At 38.7% G+C, this 11,135-nt stretch overlaps 1 protein-coding gene across 2 annotated transcripts; it reads right to left on the reverse strand.

The window, feature by feature from the left end:
• Nucleotides 1-2,358: 2,358 nt before the first annotated feature.
• On the reverse strand, nucleotides 2,359-9,183 carry LOC306874761 (chromobox protein homolog 6-like). Of its 2 annotated transcripts, none has more exons than XM_079424998.1 (6): nucleotides 9,049-9,175; nucleotides 8,409-8,452; nucleotides 7,569-7,634; nucleotides 7,106-7,172; nucleotides 5,976-6,965; nucleotides 2,359-5,491 (listed from the first exon to the last, which is right to left on the reverse strand). In XM_079424998.1, exons 1-6 carry the CDS (start codon nucleotides 9,115-9,117, stop codon nucleotides 5,489-5,491), a joined length of 1,239 nt encoding a protein of 412 aa, XP_079281124.1. In that variant the 5' UTR covers nucleotides 9,118-9,175; the 3' UTR covers nucleotides 2,359-5,488. The 2 variants fall into 2 exon arrangements, with proteins under 2 accessions (XP_079281124.1, XP_079281125.1); XM_079424999.1 differs by having other exon boundaries at nucleotides 2,360-5,491; nucleotides 6,000-6,965; nucleotides 9,049-9,183.
• Between the last annotated feature and the right edge of the window lie 1,952 nt (nucleotides 9,184-11,135).

Consider the following 11,135-nt stretch of genomic DNA (forward strand, 5'->3'; position numbering starts at 1 on the left):
TCTCATTCATATATTTCTATTCTCACACACACACTTATATTCTCCTTTCACATGCATATATTTCTATTCTCACACACACTTATATTCTCTTTTCACATTCATATATTTCTATTCTCACACACACTTATATTCTCTTTTCACATTCATATATTTCTATTCTCACACACACTTATATTCTCTTTTCACATTCATATATTTCTATTCTCACACACACACTTATATTCTCTTTTCACATTCATATATTTCTATTCTCACACACACACTTATATTCTCTTTTCACATTCATATATTTCAATTCTCACACACATACATTCTCCTTTCACATTCATATATTTCTATTCTCACACAATTATATTCTCTGTTCACATTCATATATTTCTATTCTCACACACACTTATATTCTCTTTTCACATTCATATATTTCTATTCTCACACAATTATATTCTCTGTTCACATTCATATATTTCTATTCTCACACACTTATATTCTCTTTTCACATTCATATATTTCTATTCTCACACACACTTATATTCTCTTTTCACATTCATATATTTCTATTCTCACACACACTTATATTCTCTTTTCACATTCATATATTTCTATTCTCACACACACTTATATTCTCTTTTCACATTCATATATTTCTATTCTCACACACACTTATATTCTCTTTTCACATTCATATATTTCTATTCTCACACACTTACATTCTCTTTTCACATTCATATATTTCTATTCTCACACACACTTATATTCTCATTTCACATTCATATATTTCTATTCACATGATGACAATATATTTCACATGAATTATGGCTTGTACGATCCCTCATATATATATATATATATATAAATACATACACATATACACATACATATATACATACACACACACACACACACACACTAAAAACTTAATCTCCTGCAGGAGGCGCAAGAATATAGTTTTTCATGCCTCTCTAAAATTACGATTCATTAATTTTAGAGACGTTTTGTGGTTATTCAAAACGAATTTGGTGCTCCCATTAAGAATCATAATGATTATGACATTTCTGCAGCCAGGAATAAAGACAAGTAATGAGTCCAAAAACTCCTCAGCTATTAATAGAAAATGTGGTTCTGCTGGGTGAGGCCAAAGTCTTTGGTGAAGCCCACAAGAGAGCAGAGGTACATAGACAGAAAACCTTGTGTGAGAACTAGTCTGGTGTTCAAAACCTGCCTGCAGAGCCTAGTTAGATAAATATCATAAACATCATCAATTATTTTTATAGCAAATTATAATTTGTTGCAAGAAAGTTCTCAAATTAACATTAGAACTGTACAGTGTCCTCTAGCAGAAATAACAATACGGTGGGTAAGTTGTTAATCATTGATGCTAAAGCCACTTAAAAAGGGTTCACTTAAAAATTAACATTCTGTCATCAATTTTTTCACCTTCGTGTGCAGTGTTGGGGAAAGTTACTTTTAAAAGTAATGCATTACAATATTGTGTTACTGCCCCCAAAAAGTAACGAATTATGTTACTTAGCTACTTTTTATGGAAAGTAATGCGTTACGTTACTTTTTAAATATGAGCAGGGCTTGATTGTTTTTAATATAATAAGTTATATTTATAGCAAACGTAAAAGCCCTTTCACACCAAAAAGTGTAACGAATAAACCTCAGGCTGAAGGAAAAGTAAATTCATGTCTGTAAAGTAGAACGCTGGAGAAGGTGGTTCAACACTCTTCAGCAATAAAAAAAACAATGAAGCACAATTGTTGTTTGCTTATTAGTATGGTTGAACTGGATCAAAGGTCAGCAGCAAAGACATTGATTAATAAAATGGGATTAGATACATTTGTGTTATTTAACATTTAATTATTGCAGGTTTGCATCATATTCTGAGTTTGCATTTCACTGTTTTAATTCATTTTGATAAATACTAAATTGGGTGGGATGAGGATGAATCCCACCCAAGTGGGAGTGGGATGAATTAATGCACACTTAGTATAGTACATAGTACTACATTAAAAGCATGTTCACACAGCGCACTGTCAGTAAATAAATGGGAAAAAAGTAACTCAGATATTTTCTTGTAAATGAACATGTAATGCGTTACTTTACTAGTTAGTTGAAGAAAGTAATATTATTACGTAACTTGCGTTACTTGTAATGCGCTTCCCCCAACACTGTTCGTGTGTCTTACTTTCTTCCGTAAAAATACAAAAGGAGATGTTAAGCATAATGTTCATGTTGCACTGTTCCACACAATGAAAGTATATAGGAACAGACACTGTCTAGATTTAAAAGTGCAAAAAGGCACCAGTAAAAGAACATAGTCATTATAACAGTGAAATAAAATGGGTAGCAATGACAGTGTCTTTAAAGTGATTTTATTAAAAGCCTCTTTCAAGAAACACACAAAGCAACAAACACATTATGACATTTAAATGACCTGTACAATTAGGGTTCTCGAATCATGCATTCATTGCATTACTATGTCATAACAACAAGTTCATTATCAGCTTCATCGATGGCATTAACCTTACACATTACCAAAGAAATGACTCATAAATCACACTTAGTTCTGTTTTTTGACTTCTACATTCTCTCAAACCCAAAGTAGACTAGTAAAATCGAACAACAATGGCTATAAAATAAAGGCAGCACATATCATTCACTTCTACAGCACGTCAAATTAATAATTCATCATAAAATGAAAAAAAAACATCAGACACTGAAATTTGAGGATGTAACCTCCAGTACACCTTCATCCTTACCTTATAAACATAATCTCTTCTTGTCTGTGCAGTGATGATCCCTGGTGGCTACATCCTATAAAATACAAGCCCTATTGCATGAAATTTAGGCCAGATATTATCATAGTGCTAAGCTACCTCTTTAGCAGAAACCATCTTGCATTTTTTCACAACATAGTGGCATCTATTTTTCTAACATTGAGGATATAAAGGTAAACCAGGACTTGACTGTTTGTATGTGGAACAATTTGTACTGTAGGCAAAGGTAACAACATCATGGGATTGAACGGAGCAGCTAAAGGCAACACATGCTTCAATATTAGATATTATTGTATAGATGAACCACACATGGCGCCCTACGTGGGGCAGCACCAGGGTTATGTTCAGAACATGAGTTATTTCAGACCTGGGATAAACGTATGAATATGATAAACAAAAAAGGTTTTAAAGAACTTTGAAAAATAATGTCAAGGTCATTGCACACAGAGTACTAAATTTTTGCACGTTAAAAAAATAAATACGACCTCACGTTGTATCAATCACGTTTACACGCTGCCTCCGAAACGTTCGTCTGTCACAAAACAATTCAGATCAAGTTCGATTTTCTGCGTTTTTGCATCCGTAGCATGCATTTTGATAGGAAAGGATGAGGAATATGAAAAAAGGAAAAAACGCAGGCAAAAAAGACTCAATGTGCAATAACCTTTAGAGTGCATAAGTTCACATTAATGTTTGGAAGCCGGGTAAACTAAAAAGTTATTAAAAGAAAAAGTTGTAATATACACACACACATACTAAAAATATGAAAATATTAAAAAATTGTCAATATTTGTAAATAATTTGGGGAAACGTTTAAAAAAAGTCATAAAAAATGTCGTAAGGTTTTAATTTCTCCGTAAAGGCACAGTGATAGAGTAATAAGGCTCCATTAGAGGACAACTGTATGACTACAAGTGGAACTTAATAGTGTTCTATAATTAAATCTTATAATGAGGTTTGCCTTTGTCCTCCGATGGAGTCTGACATTTTATCATCCTTCAGTACAACCAGGTTAGCTGCCATAAACTGTGTGTTAGCCTGTTTCTTCAGGCCTGATGTGGCAGGTTATAATATTGCTTGCTGGACTGCCCAAAAAAGCCTAAGCAAAAAGTATCCCACAACTACTTTTTAATAAATTCTAAAATAATAAAAATTACGCCATGCAGCAACTAAAAAAGCTTTCAGTAAAATGTTAAATATTAAATGACGTTCATGCGAAACTGTCGTCATGTACTCACCTTCATGCAATGAAACATTTCTTCGGTAAAACATAAAAGGAGTTATTTGTCAGAATGTCCAAGCTGCTCTTTTCCCTACAATGAAAGTAAATGGTGGCCAAGGTTGTGAAGACAACTTTTTTCAGCTCATTCCTCACAGGTAGCAATATAATGGCTTTATACATCTTGGAATACAGCGCACAAGTCATTTGTCTTTTTTAGAGATTTACAGCCTCCGGTCCCCATCCACATTCATAGTATGGAAAAGAGCATGGACATTCTGGTAAACACACAACATATCGTACAGGTTTGGAACAACATGATTGTGAGTAAATGAATGAAAATTATAAAACAGAATGTTAATTTTTAGATTAACTATTCTTTTAATGTTTAACTACAACCGACAGCAAGTGGTGTATCTACTAGGGAAATAATGTGAATACCAATACTTCCTGATGATAGATAGATAGCCAGACAGACAGATAGATAATTCCCATGGACATTGGTATTGGAGCACTTTTATGAGTACTCAGTATAGGTCCAATTCCAAAATATAAGTACTGACACATCCCTAGCATCTACTAACTAAACAAGCTAACTTTATCCCAGGTCTGTATTGTCAATGCTAGCGCCCAGTTGAACCTGCAGACAACACGGGACGAGCTCAAGGGCCAACAACATGTAGTCACCAGCATAACACACAATACGCATGGTCCCGGACTGTATCATTTGAGAGTGCGAAAGAGGATTTCATCAACCAAGGCAATCTGTTATATTTGGTATTTTTGAGACCCGCTTATAGTGTAAAAGTCTCTAAATGGTATTTGAACTCCTCCAATCAAGTTCTGAGAGAAACTACCTCTGGTTACCGGCCCCAAAAATAGAGTAACTATAACATGAAACACAAACTATTGTAGTCAGAAGGCAAATATGAGAAGGTACTTCTCCAAGTGGGCAATTGAGTATATGGAAGGTTTAACGTACAGTACCACACTACAGATGCAGTTCTCAGCATTCACACTTGAGTCAGTTTAGAGTCTCGGCAGACAACTGGTTCAGAGCGGAGTTCAAGCAGAAGGAAATAACTGTCCTCAGGATTTTGCAGCTTGGTGCATATAAATAGAGTCACTTGGGTTCTTCATCAGCAAGGTTCTTCGTTAGCACAGGAGAAGGTTGGTGAGATCAATGCACTGGTTGGATGCCTAAATGGGCGTACTGCCACATCAAGTGTTATCTATCAAGTGTGCGTGGTGCGGCGCATCTTCACCCACAATGGCTGAACTTCCAAAGCATTGTGTGTTCGGTATCCCAATGAAAATGGACCTCAGAAGATTACAAATGTCTTGGTGCAACATCTCGAGTCCAAGAAAAGCTGTTGAGATCAACATTTCTTGGGTGGATTCTGAACTTTAGGTCTGGACTCTACAGGACTGGAGGTGACAAGACAAGGTGCAATTACTTGGGGGGGAAAAAGGCTGCGGAAAGACAGGATCACTGGGGAAAAAAGAGGGGGAAGAAAAGCATGAAGTACTACAAAACCATCATAACATGTTGTTTAAAAAGTACAGGTCAAGGAAAGTACACCTGCCTTTAAATATTACTTCAATATATCTTAATTTCACCCAAAAAAAACATTTTAATTTCATTAACGGCAACTATTTTAGGGTGTGTGAATATCATTATGGCAAGTTCTCATGAGGTTTAGTGGGCAGATATTTTAATTGGAGATGTTTAGGGGGAACTTTCATGAGGCAGCTGTGGTGGGACTGGGTGGTTTGTCAGCTTGGCAAGGGGAGGAGGGTTCAGAACCAGCTCCTGAATGGCAGAATTCCTTGATGGTGACTGTGAGAAGGTTTGTAGTGACGTCAGTCACGACTACATTGGCACAGCTGGGTGCCATTTCAGGGTGCCAATCGGGATCCCCCTCTTTTGGCACCCTGTTTTCCTCAGGAAATGGGGCAGTAGTGCGGTCACTAACCTGGAAGACCGAAGCTCGACCCACCTGGGTTCGATGACGAAGTTTCCGTTTTCCACCCCGAGAAGTGGCGAGATTTGGAGAGCCCTGGTCTTCGTCTTCAAGAGAGGATGGCGGGGAGAACGAATAGGAAGGTGAGGAAGGGAGGAATGGCGGAGAGCTGGACTTTGGGTGAGGTTGGGAGGCATCTCGGGAACGTGATGAGGCAGCAGAGTCCAACTTAGTTGGAGCTTCAGGTTGAGTCGCTTGTTTTTGAGGTGAAGGGGAGCTGTTGTTAGACCCATTGGAGCTGGATGGAGAAGGTGGAGGCTGATATTGAAAGTTCTGTGCATTTGCAGAGGAATGGCTATCACAGCAGCCTCCACCTCTTCGATTGACTCCGGTGTTGGATCCTTCATTGGCCATGGAGGACATTGACCCACAGGGGTTAAGCCCGAATGGTTGGCCATACATCGGGAAGCCTAACATCTTCATAGGATGCTGGAAAGGCCTGTAAGGCATGTCCCCATGCTTTTTCCCAATGATGCGATTCCGGGATGGGATTTTCGCCCGCCCCGCGAACGACTGCGGTGACCTTCTACTTGCTACTCCACTGTTTTCGGCTTTGTCAATGACCTTCAGGTTCAAGATTATGCGTCCTCGCTTCACCTCCCGCGGTTTGACTCTGCGGTTGAGGATGCGGACAGTTTCAGAGAATGGAGAGATGGGAGGACGGGATGAGGACATGGATCCCGTGGGGTCACCTAGGGGGTCAGGCCGCGGCAAAGGTCGCCGAGACATCCTGTGACACCGATGGATGTCTTTCTTCAGTTTATGAGCAGCGGCAAGAGAGTGCACTCTGGGGGTTGGAGCAGTGTTGTAGGAAGAGGATGATGAAGGCTGAGGAGGAGCTGCAATTGCAGAAGAGGAAGAGGCGGGAGGCTTCGCGGTAGTGCGAGGTGGAGTGCGTTGGGTATTTGAGCTCCGAGGTCTATCACCCACCTGTGCCCGTGCCTAGATAGACGGAGAGCAAATGTGACTGGGAGGTCCTAAAACATCAGACTAAAAGTGTATGTGTATATGTTTTGAAACACTCAACATTTAAACATTTGAAAATGGATACATTTTAAAGAACGTTTTAGGAAAACTCCAACCTTTAGTACAAAGTTTTTTGGTTTAGGTCCACGTTTCTTTGGGCCGTAAAGTTCCTGCTCCCGCTCCCTGTGAATTGTAGAACAGCACCATTTAAGCCAAGGAAAATATGACATCACTTTAGCGTCAAGCCCAAACCATAACAATCAAAATGGAAGGCTTTGAAGCTTAATGCAAGTCATCTTTGTTTAAAAATCCATCAGAGAGGCTAGTTTCCAGTCAAACTGGCAGCATAAAGCTGCAAAACTAAATCAAGCGAGGAAAAAAAGAACAAACGTAAACAATCTTTTCCTAGCTCTTACATTGAAAACATGAACTGTTGGGCATATATATATATATATATATATATATATATATATATATATATATATATATATATATATTCTATGAGGAATAAATATTTTTATTCTCTACATTTTTCTGCCTTTATACAGAAATAAAGTTAAGTCTTTAAGTGACACTTACTTTTGCTCAAAGGCCGTGATGAGTCGATCGTCCAAGATGTTATCCTCTGGTTCCCATGTGCTGTGTCTACATTGCAAAACATTTGAAATCTTTTAAATGGTAAAGGGTATTTAAGAAATATCAACTTTTTTATTTTCCCCATTAAGATCTTAGTACTATCAGTTTAAAAAGTGATATATATGCTGCATTTTTACAGTACTGCATTTTTTGCAGTTCATTTAATTAGTCCCATGATGTGACAAATACAAATAAAAGCCGAACATTTTTAAAATTGTCCATATAGACTCAGTTAATCAAAACTGCATGCGTAATAACAACAAATCAAAAACATAATTGAAAATAGTCAGAACACTGCTTGACCTTTTAGCTACCCACAATGCACTTCTGCAATGATAAGGCGTGTTTCACAATGCACGCAGGAATCAGCACACAAACACTTTCTATTCAGTAAATCAGAATGAATTCACATAATGTAAACCGTTTATAGCTGTGGTTTGAGTCCATTTTTTTATCATTTACTTACCATTTGGATGCAAACATGATTCTTATGTAATTAGATTTGACAAGTTTAAAATAAATCTTAGAACCATTTTAGAATTCAAAGGAATTATTCAAAGCAGTAACACACAAATCACTTTATTTAAGAGCTCATGGAGCTGCAGCTTAGTTACGCTTCGCTTACACACTACTTGTGCACAAACTGTGAAAGACCTAATGTGAAACCAAAGAAAGTGCCTTTACACTCAAACTACAGAAAAAGTTAGAAAACAGTGCACGACACTGAAACAAACAGCACAATATAAAAATACACCAATTGTGATACTTATATTTTACACTTACTTTAGCGCCCAACCTTTCCATTTAACCAGGTACTCAACTCGACCCTGCAAAGAGAAAAACAGCATAAAATGTTCTTTATTTAACACCAACTAAACAATTCATGAGCAACACATGCTCTACTTCAAACCTCATGCCCATTTATTTTATTGTTGGGGATCAGTAAAGTGTGTTTAACCAAATATAGACTAATACAGCACACCTTAAACCATGTGGCACGACATCGTGCAGTACTGAAACTACTCGACCCTCCTGCATTGTTGAGATCTTTGAATCTAGGGTCGGCCAGCATGCATTGATTTTGTTATGGACTCATGCCAGACACTTTGTCCCTTTTTAGCCTCCTCCTGCTGCTCTTTTAGCGGTCTGCTGTCAGTTCCCAGCTCAGCACAACCCAATTTTACAACATAAATCTCAAGTTGCATATCCAAATGTCCCACATTCGACTTGTTATTTCCAATTCTGACAATGCAAGTAAATGTATTGGGTCGCTAAATCGGTAAACATCTGCAAGTAGGCCTCCCCCTCTTGTCATCGCCTTGAAGCTCCGCATCGCCAAACAAACGAAAGACGACCCTCTCTCTGTACTTTACATCGTGCAAAACATCCCCAACCCCGCTAAACCCCGTTCTTCATTACTCACTTTCCTAACGCGGCTTTTCAGGATGGCTTCCGCGGCGAAAACCCGCTCTCCTACTGCCGACAGCTCCATCTTTTCGGTGTGCGCGCTCCAGACGGCTCTGTCTCGCGGCTCTGCACTTTACAAATCTGTGACAGCAACAAACCCGCGCGGTCACGTGCTCCGGGTCAACTTGCCCCGGCAGATCTGAAAACGGCGCCAAGGGTAATGAATTTAAACTTTTACTTTTTATTTTTTAAAGATAAAAAACGTTTTCGTTATCCTATCTCAATAAGAGAGTGGTAATTTTAATAAAACTTATTTAAATGATTTTATGTATGCACAGCTGTGGTAGGCTTGACCTAACCCTAAAGACTATAAATCATCCTACAGAGAAGAGGTGCACACCCTGACTAACTGGTGCCACAACAACAACCTCTCTCTGAACATCAGTAAGACCAAGGACCTGGTGGTGGATTTCAGGAGGCGGACCAGTGAGCACTCCTCCATCACCATCGACGGGACTCCAGCGGGTCAGCACGCAGCTTCAAGTTCCTCGGCGTAAACATCACCGAGGACCTCACCTGGACTACTCGCACACAATCAGTAGTGAGGAAGGCCCACCAGCGTCTCTTCTTCCTCAGGAGACTGAAGAAATTTGGTCTGAGCTCAAAAATCCTCAGACAGTTCTACAGTTGCACTGTGGAGAGCATCCTGACTGGCTGCATCACCGCCTGGTACGGGAACTGCACCGCTCTCAACCGGAAAGCCCTGCAGAGAATAGTTCAGACGGCCCAGCACATCATCAGAGGACATCTACACCCAGCGATGTGTGAGGAAAGCACAGAAGATCATCAGAGACTCCTGCCACCCGAGCCATGAACTCTTCTCGCTGCAGACGGTACCTCAGCATCAGGACCCGAACTCGCAGGCCATCAGACTGCTGAACTCCAGATAGCAAACGATACTCACCCACCTATCCCTACTTCACACTGGATTCCATCTACACACCAACCACAATGACTCTGACAGCACTGTAGCATGTCTTGCACTGCACAGCGTAGAACACATGCAGCTCCATCTTCTTCTGCACTGAACTTCATAGTAAGCACCAACAGTATTACTGTAAGTCAATATAAAAGCTATACATACATCTATAAGTCTCTTGAGAATACAGTTTACTATGTGTATATTATGGAAAAATGTGTATTGTATACGGTGTACAATTGTCCATTGTTTATTGTATATTGTGCAAATGTATATATATTGTGTAAAGTGTGTGTATTGCTGTATATTGTTGTTTATGTATATTGTACATTTTTCATATCTTGTTGCTTGCACTACCATGACACAGAGTCTTGTACCTAAGAATTTCACCATCGGTACACTTGTGTACATGATGTGTGACAATAAAGATATTTGACTTTGATTTTATATACACACACACACACACACACACACACACACACACACACACACACACACACACATGTTGGTTTTTGTGGTATATGGGGACTCTCCGTAGTCGTAATGGTTTTTATACTGAACAAACTGTGTGTGCTATTGCCCTACACCAACCCTACACCTAAACTTAGCCCTCACAGGAGACTTTGTGCATTTTTAGATTTTCAAAAAAACACAATTTAGTATGTTTTTTAAGCCTTTTGAATTACGGGGACATAGGCAGTGTCCTCATAAACCACCTTCATATTGTAATACCTCTGTCATACCCATGTCATTATACAAATTTGTGTCCTCATAAACCACATCAACACACACACACACACATATATATATATACATAATGCTCAAAAGTGCTTAGAAATAAATTCCAGTGACAGAAGAATGGCAAACTTTTTCTTGCCTGTTGAATTATAATTTATCATTTGAAACTTGTAAATCATCTTTAAGCATCTTAGTTTTCTGATTAGCTATAAAAAAAAGGTTAGTCCAGGTCAGGCTTTCTCAGGTGATCTGAAAGGTAGTAGGCTGCTAACGTTCCAGTGCAGCGTTTGGTTATTTTGTAACCAAGAACATTCTAAAACGAACCTACTGTAGGTTCTTTTTTTTCTTTTTTTTTATAGCTATAATCTCTCCCAGTTATGTTTTGT

Source organism: Barbus barbus, assembly GCF_936440315.1.
Source record: "Barbus barbus genome assembly, chromosome: 9".
NCBI classification, from domain to species: Eukaryota; Metazoa; Chordata; class Actinopteri; order Cypriniformes; family Cyprinidae; genus Barbus; species Barbus barbus.

Bases quoted from the DNA above. Each gene is read 5' to 3' on its own strand.
- LOC306874761 (XM_079424998.1), bottom strand. From the start codon at position 9,117: ATGGAGCTGTCGGCAGTAGGAGAGCGGGTTTTCGCCGCGGAAGCCATC. The intron at 8,453-9,048 runs GTGAGTAATGAA...TTCTCTTTGCAG, and splicing joins TGAAAAGCCGCGTTAGGAAA to GGTCGAGTTGAGTACCTGGT. The intron at 7,173-7,568 runs GTAAGTGTCACT...TACAATTCACAG, and splicing joins ATCACGGCCTTTGAGCAAAA to GGAGCGGGAGCAGGAACTTT.